The sequence below is a fragment of the Puntigrus tetrazona genome, chromosome 20, assembly GCF_018831695.1.
Source record: "Puntigrus tetrazona isolate hp1 chromosome 20, ASM1883169v1, whole genome shotgun sequence".
NCBI lineage: Eukaryota > Metazoa > Chordata > Actinopteri > Cypriniformes > Cyprinidae > Puntigrus > Puntigrus tetrazona.
In genome coordinates this window covers 23,439,287-23,459,722 of record NC_056718.1, presented here as the reverse complement: position 1 = coordinate 23,459,722, position 20,436 = coordinate 23,439,287, and the positions used below count along the sequence as shown (strand labels likewise).

General features: G+C 35.6%; 1 protein-coding gene across 2 annotated transcripts in view; it reads left to right on the top strand.

Moving 5' to 3' along the window:
* Positions 1 to 20,436, top strand: part of fam184ab (family with sequence similarity 184 member Ab) — a 105,475-nt gene that overhangs the window by 48,822 nt on the left and 36,217 nt on the right. For both annotated transcript variants that reach the window (XM_043219868.1, XM_043219869.1), the window contains exons 7-11: positions 1,701 to 1,823; positions 3,037 to 3,198; positions 3,714 to 3,835; positions 8,239 to 8,389; positions 16,219 to 16,431. In XM_043219868.1, coding sequence (XP_043075803.1) covers positions 1,701 to 1,823; positions 3,037 to 3,198; positions 3,714 to 3,835; positions 8,239 to 8,389; positions 16,219 to 16,431 — 771 coding nt within the window. The remainder of the gene's footprint in view (positions 1 to 1,700; positions 1,824 to 3,036; positions 3,199 to 3,713; positions 3,836 to 8,238; positions 8,390 to 16,218; positions 16,432 to 20,436) is intronic.

Sequence of the window (20,436 nt, the reverse complement as noted above, 5' to 3'; positions counted from 1 at the left end):
AAGGCCCACACACCCGCAGATGCGCAGGCTTTTCACTGAAGCGTCGCTTCAGGTGGTGGTGTGTGTACGAATATATGACGCGGATTGGATTCGATGTGGACTTCAGTTTAATCAGCACGGGCAAGGAGCTCGTCGCTGCTCTTATAAGATAAGAGCGAGGGATCATCTCATCTCTTTCATCTTTAATTCGTCGGCATCTACCGCTATTCGCTTTTTTTTTGTTACCAATTCGGTCCACTCTCGCTGTTGTTGTTTTAAGACATGTCTTGTTATCGTGCATCACTGATATCTATCTTAATCTGTATAATACAGTGTAATGTAGCTGTGCGATTTGCATTTTTGGTGAAATTTAAAGGGACAGTGCACCCGATAAATGACGATTCTCAGCCTCGTGGCCTTATATTCATCTTCAGAACACAAATTGAGAAACGCAACGGAAACATTCAAGGCTCAGAAAGGTATTAAGGACATGATTAAAACAGGCCATGTGACGTCAGTGGTTGAGCTGTGATTTTTGTTTTCTTTTGCGCGTTAATGGTATTCACGTAGCTTCGTAAAATCAAGTTAACATGGACTATTTTATCATATAATTATTTATTTTAACAAAAATGTCCTTACTACCTTTCTAAACGAAACAGGGTTGACATATGGTTTGGGTCATTCTTTTTTTTTTTTTTTTTTTTTAAGGAATTAATACTTGTATTTAGAAAGGATGTATTAAATATATTAAACGATAAAGACTGTTACAGTAAAAAATAAATAAATTAATTAAAAAATATCTTTCTGTCCTATAAAGAATAAACAAAATTATTAAGCAGCTACTTTAAACATTTTGCCATTGATAATGATCATAAATATTTAGATATTAATATAATATATATATAGATTTGTTTTATTTTATATATATATATATATATATATATATAATATATATATATATATATTTTTTTATTAATATATTTATTATATATATATATATATATATATATATATATATATATTTTATATATATATATATATATATATATATATATATTATATATATATATATATATATATATATATATATATATATATATATATATATATATATATATATATATATACAACCAGATATATGAGCAGAATAGGAATATTAATTTATTACTACCTTGCAAGTGCTGCAATAAGACAGATTGTATCTTCGACTGCGGAGGACAGGACACAATGGCAAAACCGCATTTCATTCTGCAAATGTCACAGGATGGCTATGATTAGTTTCTTATTATAATATTCCAGGAGAGCTCAGTAAAGCTCAAGAATTGCATGATGAATAATATATAGCTATTAATTTCTTCCCATGCCTTGTTTTTGCATTGCAAATCTTGTCATCCTATTTTTTTTTCCCTGCTTCCTGAGACAGATATTAAGTGGATTTCCAAGGCACTACCATGACATGTTTGAAATTAAGTTTCCAGACAGTGATGCTTTCAAAATGCCACAGCCTAAATAAAAGATTCCTGTCATGATTAAAGGAACAGTTCATCCAGGAATGAGTTTGCTCATGAGTTTTTGAAACCTATAGGTTTCTTTCCCCTGTGGGTTTGGATCAACATAAGTAGTAAATGACAGGATTTTCACTTTTTGGTGAACGATAACATTTAAGACATGAACGGCATTGTTTCTCATGTTTATAAGCTTTCATCATTTCCAATTTGCAGGAAATGGAGGAACAGTTCGAGAGGGAACGTAGCTCTCTAGAGGAACAGAAGAGCCTTTTACGGGAGGAGCTGGACAGTCTGCGAGAGGAGCTCACAGCCAAACTCAACATGGCCAACATTGAGGTACTAGCATTTTTAAAGGGATTTAGCTGCTAGAAACGAAGGTCACGGAAGCAGAGTGATTCATTTCAGTGTCGCGTGTTTATCATCTCATTAGTCTCGATGTGTTTTAATGGGCTTCTGGAAGGAGCCCCATGTACCTTCTCCACAGCTGCAAATGGGCCAAGAAGACCCCTGAAGATACGCAGCATCACTGATCATTACTCTGTCGTTCAATTCAGCCAGGTTGCATTCATTTTTGAGTCATGCTTAATGTACGTGTCACAAAATTGCTGGAAAATCCATTTTGGGATGGTATGAAATATTGCAGCTAGCTGGGGTTTCGAGCTCGTCTAAACTGTTCATTGGCTGATTGATCATCATACTTGTTACAAAAACCATTCCTGCTGATAGCTGGTTTGTTTCTGGACTAATTGGGACCATCTAGAAACCAACTGCACACCTGGGATAAATATTTAGCCATGCTCCTCACTTAAAGGCTGTCTCATTACAAAGCCATATATCACTATATTTGCAGCATATTTTATTAGCAGTCTTTGGTGGAATGAACTTTGAGCGTTTGATTGACTGAATTAGCATGAATAGCATCTCAAATCTCAGTCACGTAAGAGGTTATATTAAGGTAAGGATGCTTCCTTTTGAAGATGTGCTGATTTGCTGCTTTCCCAGCTGGCCTAGGCTGGTCTTTGGCTGCTTTGCAATCAAATAAATGTACCCAGAATTCCTCTTGAACCGGCTGACTAAGACCTGAACGATACTCTTCTTTAGTTAAGTAGCTGCTTCTCACTAGGGTATAAAATTTACTCTTATTTTTTGTTTTATTCCTAAAAATGTTGTTTTATTATTATTATTAAGGTACAATTAAAATGTGTGATTATATAATTCTATTAAATAAATTTTTAAGTTTTTAAATACTAAAATCATTTATGTTATGTTATAATTTTTTTATTTTATTTATCATTGTAGAGATTTATTATATGTGGAACATGTGTGACGAGGTACGTGTTAGTAATTAATTATATAAATACGGTTTAATTATATAAGTAATTTAATACTTGTTACAGTACTTTTAATTTTTTTGTATTTCATTTAATAAAATTTAATTACATTTATTTTTTTTGTTTTGTTTTAGAGCGCCTCATTCTTACGGTGTCCTTTAACTCAACATAGAGAACAAGCTTCTTCCCGAAAGTGACCAACTTCTCCTTTTCCTCAGGTGAATCGGCTCCAGGAGCTGGTGAAGCAGGGAGAGCAGGGACTCGGTTCTGCCGAGGGACACATCTCCAGTCTGAAAGACGCCCAGAAGAAGCTTCTAGAAGAGCTGGACGCCACGCGAGCAAGACTCAGAGAGACCAGCAACCTCCTAACAGCCCTTCAGGTCTATTTCCAAAAGCAATTAATAACGAGAATGAGACTTCATGCTTCAAAGTCACATAACTCAGCTGCTCCTGCCAGACATTTTTATCATTAAAGTTTTTTTTTGTATTAATATACTGCGTTTGCCCTCGGTTTCCATAAATAGCTCCTAAAAAAACACCTGCGATGAGTTCATCATTATGAAACGAGTAATAGGTGCTCTGCTGAATTACACCCACCTGCAGTTTTGGCCCAAAGACACTTCATTAGACGGTGCTCTTTGCGGTTCCTCTTCCCGCGTCCTTGACCCCGAAGCGTAGTTTCTCCGAGTGACCATGCATAATGAATCAGACCTCTGTGTGCATGAGAGAAGAAATGAGCGAGTGGAGAAATGAAAATGGATTTCCGTCTCCTGGCCCCCGTTTGATTGATAGCTGCGAAGAAGAGCCCTGAGTGCCACGTGTTAGACCTCACAATTACAGGTCACGCGCTTAATGGCTCATCAGAGCTAACGTCCCCTCTCGTTCTTGTCCTCAGGGAGAGATGGATTCTCAGAAACAACAGCACGACGCCAAACTCATCTCTACCAAAGAGGAAGAGAAGCTCAAAATGGATAAGATGGCCCTGGAGCTCGAGCTGAAGTGGACCGAGACGCTCAGGTAAGAGCATTTTGATGCTTTTTTTGGGTCACGTGAGGGAAGTTCTCAGGAAATGTGCTTTCGGAGAGGTTTGCTCACCCCCATCAAAAAGTGGTGACGAACCAGTCCCTTGAATTTTCAATTATGAAAAAAAAAAATGGTTAGGAATCTTCATATTAATGACATTTTTCTCCAACATGTAAATAATATCCATCCTCTTGTGTCTCGAGGATGCTGTAGCCTATGAATGGATGGCCAGATTAAAATGATTCAACTTATTATTTATTAAAAGCCCGCCGTCGTTTATTTGTTTGCTTGTTTGAGTTCTAATAAATTTTTACGCTTGTATACTAAATAGTTGTTCAATGTAAAGTCAAATTTAGTAATAATAAAAATAAATAATATAATAAAATATATTTTTAAATTAAAACATGCCTTTGCATTTGTTTTCTACTTTCCTTCATTTTCGTAATTTACTTTAAGCATTAATGTAATTTATAATTTAAAATGAGTTTATTTATTATTATTTTTTTAATTTAGTTGCCATAATTGTACAGAAAGCAAATAAAAATTTAATAATAAAATACATTTATTCATGTGCAAGAATATTCTGCCCGTACTTTTCCACGTCATGATGGAGAGTAAACAATTAAAATTCTTCTTCTTTTTTTTTTATTTGCGTTGAACGATACGTTTGAGTGGTTTGTCAACGAGCAAGGCGCTTCTCGTTCTTTCACATCCTCTCCTTCTTTGCCAAACTGTGTGATGACTTATATACCCTATAAAGTTCCCAAGTGTTTTGGCATCGCCTCAGAAAGCCCTGTCTGCCCAATTCATTAGCGATGCTTACAACCGGTGTTTAATATCATGGCCATTCAAATAAGACAAATAGGTAATTAGTACAAGCCTGAGCTCTATTTAACTAAAACAAAGGCTATTAATGGGACAGTTCACCCAAAAATGAAAAATCTGTCGTCATTTACTCACCCTTAAGTTGTTCCAAAGCCGAATTTCTCTTTTCTGCTAAACGCCGAAGACAAAAGTTATTTTGGAGGAAACCGTTTCTGGTCCCCGTTACTTTTTTCTTTATGGAAATCAGTGGCTACCAGCAACTGTTTGGATCCCCCGGTTCTTCAGAATATGCTCTTTCATGTTAAGCAGAAGAGAGAAACGCGTACAGGCTTGGAACGACTTGAGGGTGAGCGAATGGTAAAGCGAGTAAAGTTTGTTTTTAAGGTGAACTGTCGCTTTAAGGACATCTCGGCTACCTTCTTTGCTCGTAGTTTCGCAGAGTTACCAATTTGCCACTAAAACATCCCCCGAAAATGATAAAAGTGAGCTAACTCGGGAGGTTGAAGTCGAATAGACCCTAAGCAGACGCTCGACATGCTTTAATGACAAATCAACAGGACGGTTATTGGATTTTTATCCTTGGTAGCTCGTTTTCCACATCATTTGTTCTGGATGGTGCCGCGTTGCCCTGGAGCATGATATTTGGGCTTTAACTAGTTTTTAGGGAAAATGTGGACCAATGTAGAGCTCAATATTGCTCAAAATAAGTGCTGGTAATGATGTTGTATCTAGGTCGAGAAACTCGGGTTTCAAGAGACTCCTTGTTGTGAGTATGGCCTCACACACCTGAGTCAATTTTTAAGTTAACGATTAGCAGAGGTTCTCAACTAATATAATTTATGGCGCTGAAGAATTATTTAATGAGGAAGGTGTGAAGAGAAAATGTAATTAAATGGGTTTACAGTAAGACTTTTACTGTACAAATGCCATGTGGCAGGGAATACGATGCTAACAGGTTGCTAAGTATTTTTTTTTAATATATAAATTTTTTTTTTAAATGTTTTATTAGATTTTTATTTTTATTTTTCAGTTAAATACATTAATGAATGTATATTTTATTTATTTATATATTTATTTTTATTTTATTTTATTTTTATTGTTTATTTTAATTTTTTTTTTTTTTTTATTTTATTGTTATATTTGGTTTTAGTATTTTTAGCTTCACTTTCAATGTATTTAACTTCCAGCAGTTGACAAGGCAGTATTTCTAATTTTGCTAAAAGAAATCGTCAGGTTTATTTAGTTTAGTTTAGTTTAGTTATAAAGCACATTTAAAACCATAAAGCAAAAAACCAAAGTGCTGTACAACAAATATAAAACAAAAAAATGATAAATGATCTTTTTTTATTTATATGTATTATTCCATTGATGAAAGCTATATTTAATTATTTATTTAATATATTTAGTTATCAATAACAACATTGTATTTAGGGGAAAATTTGATGTAAAACTGTGAGAATGAAGAATATTTCATAAAGGAATATGTTTAAGTACATGTAGGAGAATAACGAGCCCATAAAAGGCTTGCACGCAGAAAAAAAGATCTTGCAGACGTCTCCCAGACTTTGTTGCGTGCGTCACAAGAGAGCTTGTTCGTCATTGTGCCAATCTGTCAGACGCAGACACTTGAGTTTGCCGAGTCTTAAACCATCGCTGACTTTATCAACACTTCATACAATTACTCTCACAGCTGCAGCGCACAATGAAGTTCGTAAAAACTCCAGATGGATCCTCCCTTCGAGGCAGCGCCGTCTGGATGTCGCGTGTCGGGTGCAACAAATCAAAACCGTTTACGCCGGTTTTGTTTGCTGGACTGACAGCTTTGCACTGAGATCATTTATGAAGACAAATGGACTCCCTGTAAGAGTTTATAAAGGTGACGGAGTCTGCTTAATTCACCCGCTTCTCTTGTAATACACACGAGATGAGGCGGTCGCTGTGTGTCTGATCGTTTCTGACTTATTCCCAGCTATAATTTTAGAGACAAAACTGTTAACAATTCTCAAGATCTCTGAAACCCTCTATTCAGTTGGATGAAAGAGGAGTGATGGGTTTGATCCAGACTCAAGAACACATCTAAACACTTGGTCAGGCCTTGCTATATTATTATTATTATTATTATTATACATTATTGTCTCTTCATTTGACGTATAATCCATACCTGGTGTGGCATATTCTGACCGTGAATACCGTAAATATATCATAAATGTATGCAAGTGACATGAAATAATCGTAAGAGTTATTCTCTGGTGCATTCTATATATTTTTTGCATATGTTTTTAACTCTTCAGTATTGTATTATATTACAATATTTAGAATATGTTTTTCTTTTTTATTTGCTGTGCTAAAGTAGTGCAGGCGAAGATGCGATTTAAAAAAAATATATATATATGCATTTTCCTTTTTTAAATGTGTATATATATATTTGTAAATTATATATACATTAGTCATTTAATCTAGTAATATACTGGATGCATTAAATATGTTATATATGTTGTTTAACAAATTATAAAACAAATTATATTTTCAAATATGTAATTTTCCATTTTAAATATATAATTAAAGTTTAATTTATATTTACATTGTTTGTCCTGACTGCTATATTTAATCTATAACTATTCTATACTTAGTATTAATAAAATTTTTTTACAATTTAAATTATTATATTATATTATATTATATTATACTAAGTGACCTTTTAAAATTAACTAATGAAGGTAAAAATAAAAAAACTACTTTTGCTGATATATATATATATATATATATATATATATATATATATATATATATATATATATATATATATATATATAAATTAGAAATGTATTTACATTGTTAATGTTTACTGCATCCTCTATTTTTCTCTAAAGAGATACCATAGTAATATTTATACAGTATAGTTTGTATAGTAATATGTAGTAAATAAATAAGCAATTAGCAAATACATGCTGCTTTTCAGTGCATTATCAATTAGAGATTTTTGCAACCATAAACGGACAGATTCATCAAAAAAATACAGCCTCGGTGCTTATTGCCGCGGTCTCAGGCGGCTTTCAAGATGCCCAAACTCTCATTACAGCTTCCATTTCCTCTTAAGCAGCAATTAAGACGAATTTCACACCTTTAAAAGGTTTCTCAGTGTCTCCGAGCGTGTGAGGTACTCCGCGCTGACAGCTATTTGGACGTTTTTAGAACGGACTGCAGCACAGACTTAATAATCACGAATTTAAGCCCAGCGCCACACTCTCGTGACGTCCTGCAATTACACCACATAATGTCTCCGTTAACCTCTTCCTCGACCTCCGCTGCTGTGAAGCTGAGAAATGCAGGTGCTTTAAAAGATCCCCGGCTCATTTAGCAGCCATTAACGATCAACGGACCACTGACCCAGTACTCGCTTATTTTAATATTTAACTGCGCGCGGCAGCAGAAACCGGTTGCGTCTTGTTGTTATCGGGTTTGGGTCAGAAGGTCTCGGAAAAAATGCAGTTTATGTATAAGCACAAAACAGTTTGATCATTAGTGTGCGTGTGTGTGTGTGTGTGTGTGTGTGTGTGTATGTGTGTCCACAGGCAGGAGTGTAAGAAACTGCGGGAGGAGCTGCGTGAAGAGCATGAGGAGAATAAAAGGTCAGCGCTCACTCAGCTGGCGCAGAATAAAGATCACGAGATGTGCTCCGCCAGAGAGAGCTGGCAGAGGAAGGTGGAGGACCTTCTGGAGCAGGTCAGAGACACATTCATGCTACTGCTGTACTAACACTGAAAAAAAAACAGAGAACGCTGCAGTCGTCCTGTGGCGCTCCAGTGGTGCTGTGCAGTGGTGCTGTGCAAGAAATCTATATATATATATATATATATAAATATGTATATATATATATATATATATATATATATATATATATATATATATATATATATATATATATATATATATATATATATATATGTGTGTATATATATATATATATATATATATATATATATATATATATGTATATATATATATATATATATATATGTATATATATATGTGTATATATATATATGTGTATATATGTATATATATGTGTATATGTGTATATATATATATGTATATATATGTATATATGTATATGTGTGTATATGTATATATATGTATATATGTATATATATATATATATATGTGTGTGTGTATATATATATATATATATATATATATATATATATATATATATATATATATATATATATTTTATTGCCTGTGTTTTTTTTAAATTGGTTGAATCCAGAAAGCAACACTTTAAATAAAATAAATGTATCAATATATATTACTATTTGTTTTTCATCATTTAATAATGTTTTGATTTGAAATGATTACTAAAGGAGGTTTTTTAATTAGTTGCTAAAAATTATATTTAGTTACAAAGGACAAAGCAAATACAAGTATAAACAAATTTGGTCATACTATATCAAACTGAGCCTTGGCCTATGTTTTTGCGACCAGTGGCAGACGGCGGTAGCGTTTAGAAAACCTCGCATTGTTTTTTTTTTTTTTTTTGCACGTTTGCTGTTCGCTGAAGTCTGTGGCGGAGAAATTGCACCATTTATCTTAACAGTAGCAAAAGACTTCGTGTAAACCCACAAGACAAACAAGTCAATACGGGCGATGCATTCTTTAATAAACTGCAAACCCCAAAGACACTTTTTAAACGGATAAAAGCATCAGTCGAATACAGCAGCGCTTGAAAATCCACCAATCATCCTCACTTTAATATCACCAGATATTGCAGATGCATCCTTGGGTTCCCCTTCTGTGCGTTTCTCATATCCGCTGACTTAGAGTTGCTATCGCGTTTATACTGTACGCAGCGAAACCACGCACAGTTTTCCGTAATCAAATCAGGCCCGGCAACGATACAAAACCACACGCGGCTTTTCGACTATTTACAGCAGTGCGTGATTTGATTTATTCTAAATAAAAAATGTGACCCTAAAACCAAAAATTATGTCATTTCACCGAATTCATTCGGTTGTTCCGGATTTGTTTTTGTATCGTTTTTAAAAAGATCAGTGCGTTAATTGAACATCTTTTTTTTAATTAGTATACCAAACACACGCTCCAGACTGTTGTCGTTGCACTTAAACCTAGTCTTGTATTTAATATTAGATGAATAATGCGCAATTTGGGGTTAATCCTAGTCAGTAATCATTTCTAGTACAACATGTACCACCGCGGTTTGTATTGCTCCATATTAGAATATTTCATCTCACGATTTCATGTTTGCGCTGGCTATCCGAGACGCGTCGTAACTTACCATTCAGTTGATTTGCTTTTAAACCTCGGGTCACCGCCAGTCAGAAATGCTCTAGATGCCTGTAATGATCATTTTCAGCTTTAATCACAAGATAATGACGAAAGCCGGCGGTTCGGGCTTGCTTCGGTACAGTCATTAGCTCTATTCATTGACCTCCTGGTGTCCGGACTTTGTTTCATAGCTAATTATTTTTCCCGTGGTCTGCTTGTCGTCGTCTAGAAAACCGAATGTTAGAGATGGAAGAAAGAAAACCAGACGCTTCGTTTGAGACCTTATGCAAGTTCCTATTCAAAATCCACTTAAAACTGCAAGGGACCTCGGGCGAGCAAAGCTAACGTTTTTTTTTTGTTTTTTTTTTTTCTCCATGACGGAGCATAACTCTTCCAGCACCGTTTATGAAATGCGTTATTAATGCAACAGATCATGGGTGTATTGAGAAGAGGTACGCTGTTACACCGCCATGCATTCGATCTTGCGCTTTCTACATCACTAGAGATAAGAACATCAGAGAGCCAAGAACAGGAAATGCTAGCAGCTGTACAGAAACATCACAAAGTTTTATATAGACAAGCACCATTTCTGTTAATCAGTGTCTTTTATGTTCACAATTTATTAGTATTATGAATTCATTTTATTGTAATTAAAAAATGCACATTACTGCTTATTTATTTTTTAATTTATTTTATTATTAATTATATTTTAATCTGTCGTTGCTGATTGCTTTTGGGGAAATGTAATGCGTTACGCTATTGTTTATTTCAATTATTAATATGGAAATGAACTTACTTTTTTTTCATGTCAGCTGGCTCTCTTCTGCCGAGTGGGAGTGAGATGTTTGGCTTGCTGACTATTTTATATTAGAAATGCTATTTTTTGCTATGAACAAGATATTTGTGCCAAATTAGTTTGCACACTTTTTTTTTTTATTGCAGATCGCAGGAGACATTTTTACACACCTCAGGTGTCTCTGTGTGTGTGTGTGTGTGTGTGTGTGTGTGTGTGTGTGTGTGTGTGTGTGTGTCTGTGTGTGTGTCTGTGTGTGTGTGTGTGTGTGTGTGTGTGTGTGTGTGTGTGTGTGTGTGTGTGTGTGTGTGTGTGTGTGTGTGTGTCTGTGTGTGTGTGTGTGTGTGTGTGTGTGTGTGTGTGTGTGTGTGTGTCTCTGTGTCTGTGTGTATGTGTCTCTGTGTGTGTGTGTGTGTGTGTGTGTGTGTGTCTGTGTGTGTGTGTGTGTGTGTGTGTGTGTGTGTGTGTGTGTGTGTGTGTGTGTGTGTGTGTGTCTCTGTGTGTCTGTGTGTGTCTGTGTGTGTGTGTGTGTGTGTGTGTGTGTGTCTCTGTGTCTGTGTGTGTGTGTGTCTCTGTGTGTGTGTGTGTGTGTGTGTGTCTGTGTCTGTGTCTGTGTGTGTGTGTGTCTGTGTGTCTGTGTGTCTGTGTGTGTGTGTGTGTGTGTGTGTGTGTGTGTGTGTGTGTGTGTGTGTGTGTGTCTCTGTGTGTGTGTGTGTGTGTCTTTTAAACACCCAAATGTTACAAAAATAGTTTTTTTTGTGGGTTTTAATTCGAATATTTTATGGCTGGGATATTTTTTCCGTCAAAAATAATTATAAGAAATGAATTCAGTTCACACTTATTTTGCCAGCTGTATTTAAAACACACTTATTGGTTCAGGTTAGCCCTTTTGTCACTTTCACTTGAATTACATCATTAGTCTGCTTTCATCATCATGATCTTGGTTGTCTTATTTACTCGTGTATGTGTGTGTTGAGCGTTTGGCAGACATCCGAGACCTCTTTCTCTCTCGGAGCTCTAAATGTGTCAGAGCGAGTCTTACTGCAGTGGAGGGATCTGTGGAGCTTATTGGAGAAGCGATTACAGCCACTGCAGAGACGTCCTCAGCCTCACCCATCAGCACTCTCACTACAGTATCTGGTCTTTACTGACAAATCTATTCACGTCCGGGGAAAAAGTCACGTAAACTTGCATTTGTTTTTTCATGGGTTCACGATGAGATATCGAAATAAAAGCTCGAGGTTGATTCTAAGAAGCGGGTGGAGTTGAAGCATATACGGTATAATTTAGAAAGAAATTTCATATCTGTGTAATGTTGGTCTCCATTTTTTGCTTTTGTCTGGTGTAATTTTTATGCATATGTAATACGATTTAGTTTTTGTTATATTTTGATTGCGCCGCTAGAAACATGTCTGTAGCTTCAGTGGAAGTTGTGACGTAAACGTGAGGTCAAGAGATACGCTAAACAATGAGATTTACAATGAAAGTGCGTTTTGAAATCAGGGTGAAATCTGAGTTCGGAAATTCTCGCATTCGTCGTCCTAAACATTTGTCGCGGGCAGAAAGCGATGCATGTTATTAATCAAAAAATGAGCAAAAGAGTAAATGGAGTCTTCAAGCAGTTGAGGATGTTTCTGTTGTCCTCCCGCTTTTTAAGAAGATCAAAAGAACGAAAATATGGGGTTCACCAAAATTAAACTTTCTGTAATTGAGGGGTCCAACTATATTAAAATATATTGCATTTTAAATAATTTTATATATTAAAAAACAATGTAAACTAATTTTTTGCAATTATTTTTATTTTAAATATTTTTTGTTTTTATTTTTAACAAATATAAATTATATATCAATTAAGAAATTGCTTTAATGCTATATTTTCCTACGGAAGCCTGTTTCCACCACTGAATAAAACATATAAAAAAATAGTTATTGTGACTTTATCTCAAAATCTTTATCTCAGAATTTTGATATATAAACTCACGATTATTGCTCAGAATTGCGATATAGGTGTTTGCCTCTCGCAATTCTGGCTTTAAACTTGCTTGCATTTGTGACTTTCTCACGATTGTTATAAAAAAAACAAACGTCTGACTGTACAGTCCCTGACAAAAGTCTTGTCGCTTATCTATTTTGTAGAAACATCTGCTATTAACCTTGCTATTATTGACTTTTAATTAATCAATTGGTGTTAGAAATAGCTCGTATGAACAGCTTAAACCCTCCCAAATGATGTTTAATGCACTGAAATAAAGTAGTTTCACTGAGAAAAGATTTATCATTTCATGAAAACAGAAAGGTCAAATTTTGGCAAGACAAAAGTTTTGTCGCCTATACAGAAATTGAACAAATTTACTGCAAATACAAAAATATGTCAGCAAATTAAGTAGTGGTGCTGTGAGATCCAAATTTAATATCTTGTATGACTTCCATGAGCTTGAAGGACTGCATCCATGCGGTTTGGCAAGGATTCATACAACTTATTGATGAAGTCATCAGGAATAGCAAAGAAAGCAGTCTTTTATATACATATATACATATATATAAGCAAGCCTCCCAGAGTTCATCAATATTTTTTGCTTTCGTCTTCCATGCTTCCTCTTTCATCGTACCCCACATATGCTCAATGATGTTCAAGTCTGGTGACTGGGCTGGCCAATCCTGGAGCATCTTGATCTTCTTCGTCCTGAGGAACTTTGATGTGGAGATGGAAGTATGCGATGGAGCACCATCCTGCTGCAGAATTTGGCCTCTTTTACGGTTGGGAATATAAGAGGTAGCTAAGATTTCTTGGTATTTTAGACTATTGATGTTGCCTTCCACCCTGCAGATCTCTCGTACACCCCCATACTGGATGTAACCCCAGACCATGATTTTTCCGCCACCAAACTTCACTGTTTTCTGGGTGAATCTCGGATCCATGCGGGCTCCAGTAGGTCTCCTGCAATATTTGCGGCGACTGTGGTGTAATTCAACAGAAGATTCATCTGAAAAATCCACCTTCTGCCACTTTTCCAGCGTCCATCCTTTTAGCAGGCTGTGGGCCTTGGCAAATGCCACACGGTTTTTCAATTGTCTTTTGTTGAGTGCTGGCTTCTGGGCACTGATTCGACCACGGAGGCCATTTCGAGATAGAATCCGACAAACTGTTCTGGTTGACACGGGGACTTCAGGTGACCAGGTCTCGTGGAGCTCTGCTGCAGTGGAAAATGGGCTGGCTTTGGATTTTCGAGCCAACAAACGGTCCTCTCGAGCAGTTGTCTTGTGGGGTCTGCCTGACCTGGGCTTGTCAGAAACGTCTCCAGTCTCTTCAAATCTTTTTTTTATCCTCTGTACTTGACGCTGAGACACATTGAAGGTGTCTGCCACATCAGCAGTGGATCTGGTCTTCAGCCTCTTGATAATCAACACTTTAGTCTCAGGGTGAATCTTAGGCATGTTTGCAGAGGTCTAGTTGCAGTTGATGTGAAGGTCTAGTGTACTGGGGTTCTTTTTATACACACCTGAGACCTAATCGATCCATTCTTAGTCACAGGTGAAGCTCATATGACAAGGCAACAACACTTATGTCTTTGCAAAAATGGACTTTACCAAGCTGTGAATATTAGAATACTTTTTGACAGTTTCGTTTTGCACTGAGACAATATTACAAAAGCTGTTGGGATTAAAATGAGCCATTTCTTGTAAAAAAATCTTGATTAGAAATATATTTCAGCGGCACTTCAGGTCAATTTGTACACAAGCGACAAGACTTTTGTCAGGGACTGTATAATTGTAAGATAAAAAGTCCCTATTTTCCCCTATTTTTGTCACCTGCGTGGTTTGCCTAGTTGGACCACAAGATACAGGTATCGACAGAAAGCTCATATCTTGACACCAGACTTCCTAAAAGCTCTTTTCATTTGCAGCAATGTCCCCCGGGGGCCTTTAACACGATTCAGCGCTAAAATATCATAGCGACCCGGTGTAGCTTTTTCACGACTAAACCTACGGCTTCAAGTTTTGCTCCAGCAAGCTCTTTTTCCCGTTTTCCTCACATCTCAAATCTAGTTTCAACACGATACTGGCGTTCATCTTTTTGTCAGCGCCTGGGATATGAGCAGCGATATCCCGGACATATCGGAATCGCTTCCAGCCGGATTGAAAACGAAATTATTCGCCGTCAAGCTACAGCGTAGCTTTTTTTTTTTTATTTGCCTTCACAAGTCTGAAGTTGTTGGCGGCTACGACGCGGAGAAACTCTCTCCCTGTCACCCTCCAGTCATGAGCGCCTCCTCTAATGAGGCTAGCAGGCCAACGAGTGGGCCGAAGCCACCGAAACCTCCGCTTCTAGCATCTATGTCGATCGGTGTGAGGAGAGAGCGTATCTGGCGCCGACGTCTGACTTCTCGGTCTTCGTAGACATGGCTGCTAGACACAAATTGGCACCCGCACGCTCAACTCACGGCTCTGTTCACAGAGGAAGACCGGAGCCGGTGCGTGTCTGCTAACAGCGTGTGGAAATGGAAAGGCTGAGACCGTGAAAATGAATGGAGATTTTCATTGACTGCCATTTCTCCCGCATCTCTTCTTGGAGTCCCTGCTTGCTAAGCGAAGGGTCACCGTTACTGTTGCTCACGCTGCCCAGGGTACAACATACGCTGAGCTTAATCAACCGAATATGTAGCATAATGTCGTTTACCGCCAAAGTAACTAAGACCTCTTTTTCTAAGAAAGAAATTACTGTACACCGAGACAACTTTTAATGGAAGCGAGTGTTTGGAGGATTACTGTATGTATCAATGCCAAGCTTGCAATTTTATTAAAGGTTGTTTTAGCTTTAAATCATTGTTACAGAAAGCATTTTTGCAGTTGTTTTCGCTTTTGGAATTAGCTTTTGTTTTTATTTTCAGATGGGGTCGTTCATTTTTGGCGTTTCTGTTTATTTTGGTTTTAATTTTTTACCAACTTCAGCTTTTGGGGTTTTTTTTATTTGCAGTAAATAATTTTAGTGCTTCAGCTTAAATTTGTTGTAGTTAGTCCCATTTTTGTCCAGATTTCCATCTAATGTTTATATGTTAATTTACATGATTTAATTTCAGCTTTTTTGACCAATGAGTATTTTTACATTTACCGTGTTATCCCAATCACTTTCTTTATATATTTTGAATTTAATTAAAAATGTAATTAAATTTTATTTAAAATTTTATTTAATTTAATTATGTTTAATTTAATTTTAAATACAATTTTAAATGAAATTTAATTACATTTGAAATGAAATTACATTTTTCATTTAATTTAAAATTAAATTAATTTAAAAATGTATTTAAAATTAAATTAAATTTAAGTAAAATATCACTTTTATTTCCGCAATTTTGTTCAAATTGAACGGCTCTTTATTGATGCTGTGCAGTATTGCTATTTTTTTTTTTTTTTTTTTTTTTAACAAGCTCATTTGACTCGTTCCTCAACCCGTGTCTCCTCCGCTTCCTGTGTGCAGATTTCCTTGCTAAAACAGAGCCTGGAGATGCAGCTCTCCCAATCCCAGCATTCCCTGCAGCAGCTGCAGGCTCAGTTCAGTCAGGAGCGAGAGCACCTGGGACAGCAGCTGCAGGAGATGGAGCTGGAGCATCAGCGCAGAGAGCACCGTCTGCAGGAAGCCCACTGCTGCGCCATGCAGGACATGCAGGAGGCCCGCCAGCACGACCTCAAGGTAATCACAACAGAACATAATCTCCCACCCGTCTCACGCAGAGAGACCCATCTGACCTGTACGTGCTCTCTTATCATTTCCTTTCACCTCCTGGCTGTCTGTTATGAGTTTTTATCACTTCGTGTTCCACATCCGTTCTTATCTCGGCTTTAAGACAACACTCCTACAGACCGGCTGACCCACGCGGCTTTATTTATTTTTGTTTAGTTTATCATTTTAACTGCCAAATCATTTCAGACAACAAAGAGCACTATATTGTGCTCAGGGTCCTGCATTATTAACATGGCCACATTTTAGTAGCATTAATATCCATAATATTATTAGGTTATATTATTTATCGCTATATTATTAGACGTATTGTTATTTATTGTGCGATCTGGGTAAAACTGTCAGATGTCGCGCTGCACATCTAATAACGTCTTGTCTATCATCTCTGGAAATATCTTTTTAGTGCAGAAAAACAGCGTCTTTCTCTTACGAACGCGCTGATGAAGCACTTTCAGTTAACCTCTCCCGTCAAAATAAACGACGTAACATATAATAAAGGTGAATCAATGCACATTTCCAGCTAGTCCTGTGTAAATTGCGGCATGCAAAGTTTATTTATTTGCTCATTTATCTTAATACACACACACACACATATTTATGCACACACAACATTATGTAATTAATTTGTTGTTGTTTTTAAAAATGTAATTTTTTTATTAGAATTTTTATTTATTTATTTAGTCATTTTGACTAAGTTTATTAAAACTATATTATTTTTAAGAAAAGGAATTTGTTTATTTTTTATTTTCGCATATATAGGCACGCACACGCGTGCATAATTAATGTTATTTTTAAAAACGCAAAATGCGTTTTATTACGCTTATATATTTGTACTTTTTCGTCTTTATGAAAGTAAGATTATTAACATAATGTAAATATTTCTTACCAAGAAACTGAATTAGAATTTTATTGTAATTATTTTTGCAAATGCATGCATCTGCTTTTTAAAATGTATAAATATATGTATTTACATATTTCTATGTTATTTATATAAATACAGATTTTGACCGTAGGATTATTCCGTTGCAAACTTGAGTTATTAAAATCCGTTGGCGAGTTGTATTTTATTTATTTATTTTTTTGCAGACTCTTTGCATGGCTTTGAAATGAATGTGTTGCTCAGCAAGGCTTATATTATAACGTTTCAGCTTCTTCGTGCAGTCACCCGTCGCTGGTGTGTAACGTGTTTTATTTGCCCGCTGAAGTCTTTTGCGACTCGTGGATGGGACTTCGTAGCGTTTTAGCGGCTACACGAGACCGCATTCGCTCCGGATTCATCCTCGTACAGAGGCAGCCGAGCAATAGTGGGCCGTGATCCTTTCGGCCTGTTTGTCCGCCGGTGAAATCGTCCGTTAGCCCCGTTTGCCCTCTCTCTCTCTGTCCTCCGGTAGATCTGCCACAGATCCGGCCGGCCCTGCCCGCAGCACATCTCTCAGGTCCTGGAATAACCTGCTCGCTCTCGGTGGGTTAGTGACGGCTGAGCGCTTGCCGTCGCAGGCTGTAATGTCTGCTTCATCCGGTACCTGGCCCCTGACGACTCCAGGGGAGAGAAACTCTCACTCCGGCTGGAAATGATTACCTTGAGCCGGGCTGAAGTGGCTCCGCGCCGCAGGCCTGGAGATGAAGGCTGCGAGCGGGGACGGCAGGAGGAGACCGCTTGAATAACTGCTGATAAGTTGAGAGTGACGTCAGTCAGAGTCGCTTCGCTGTTTTAGGAAGCAGTGGGAGCAGTCGGGCTGCGCTGGCTTGTTGTGATAGCACTGAACGGAAAAGGCTTAGCTCATGAATATTAATTAAGGTGGTGGACGCATCGTTTAATACGACTACTTGGTGCTTTTTCCACTATTATTTGTGAAGAGGAATTCAAATTACACATGTAACTGTTTCGGCCTTTACAGACCCAGGGAAACAGGGATGGATGGCTAGGATGTTACATTTTAGTATTTAATATTATTAAATATTTAGTTTGTTAATGTATTATATATTTAAATTTTCATGCTATTTATATATTTAAATTTTCATGCTATTCATATATTTAAATTTTCATGCTATATATATATATATATATATATATATATATATATATATATATATACAAAATTGCAGAAGTTGAATAATTTTATTTTATCACTAATTGAAAATAAATTAAAAACTGAAGTATATTAAAACAAAAATTAACCTAAATATTAGTATATAAAAACATGTAATAAAATTGTGTGTATATATATATGTGTATGTGTGTGTATATATATATATGTGTATGTGTGTGTATATATATATATATATATGTATGTGTGTATATATATGTGTGTATATATATATATGTGTGTATATATATATATATGTGTATATATATATGTGTGTATATATATATATGTGTGTATATATATATATATATATATGTATATATATATATGTGTGTATATATATATGTGTGTATATATATATATATATGTATATATATATATATATATATATGTGTGTGTATATATATATATATATATATATATATATATATATATATATATATATATATATATTACTGAAATGTGGGATCTCAACACATCCACCGTAACTGATGTCTGTGGTCTGAATGCTCGGGCATTTATTTGCTGGTTGAAACGGTCTCTAAAGTTGCTCCGCCGGAGGCTCCATTTGCTGTTTATTTCAGCAAACGGCTGTGTAATGGATTTCGTTGCTTCATGTCACAGCTGGTTTCTGAACACATTATGTGCGATAACTCCAACTGACCTCTATTACTGATATGCCCCACTGTCCCGGACGGGACCACACCTGGGCCGCCAGCTGTCAATGGATGGAGCGTAGAGAGAATTAGTTTGTCTGCCAGCGATGCCATTAGGAAATATATACACCGAGGTTAACCGTATTGTTAACCCAGTTTAGCACGGAGACCTGCTGCTTTATGCTCTAATGTGATATCAAACAGCTAACCCTGATTAAAAAAAGCCAATGTACAATTATATATTTAATGAAAAAATCAAATTAATAATTAATGAATTGTTAAATCTCCTTACTTATCGAATAAAATATTTATTTCCTAACAAATTAATAAATTTCTGTTCATCATTAGTTTAACGTTTTACATAGTAATATTAATGTAACGATAAAAATGGTAAAGTAGTGCTGTGAAATGTTTAATTTGCCATTTAAGTGCAATAAGTTATTTTTTTTTAAATATGTGCGTTTGCGTAATATATTTATTATGCGAATATAAATACACTCACGTATAGTATATATTTTAAAATCTTTACTTATACATTTTATACATTTATATATTTATATTCTTATATTTTATTATATCTGAATGTTTAATTATTAAGCCATATATATTTTTCTTAAATATACATGCATGTGTTAGTGTTTATTTTTATATATTTATTTGTATGTGTGTGTGTGTGTGTGTGTGTGTGTGTGTGTGTATATATATATATATATATATATATATACACATTTATGTTATGTAATTAATAATTTGACATCACTAATAAAAGGTAGGGGTAATCTTAAATGCAAAAATAATCAGTTTATTTCTGTTTTATTTAATGCTAGGTACATTTTTTTATTCATTAAAAAATGTAAAATGCAATGCTAAATATGAATTATGTAACTAAATGTACACATTTTTATGTTGTGTTAAAAGTTTTTTTTGTTAGCAGTTTTGAATTTCACAATTTATTCAATTATTTAATTTTAGTCATTTAGCATATTTAATTAGCGCTAACTGGCTCGCTAACGCCCGTCGTATTTGGTTTTTATAAATTATAATAAATGAATTTTCCACGTTACCGGCGAATAATAAATCTCCATGTTCATCTCTAATTAATCTATGATATCTGTATCTGTTTTCAGAGAGCCATCACGGTTATACACGAATAATTACCATATAATTGGTGCATAGTGGATATAAAAAAAAATCAGAAACGGTAATAATTTGCA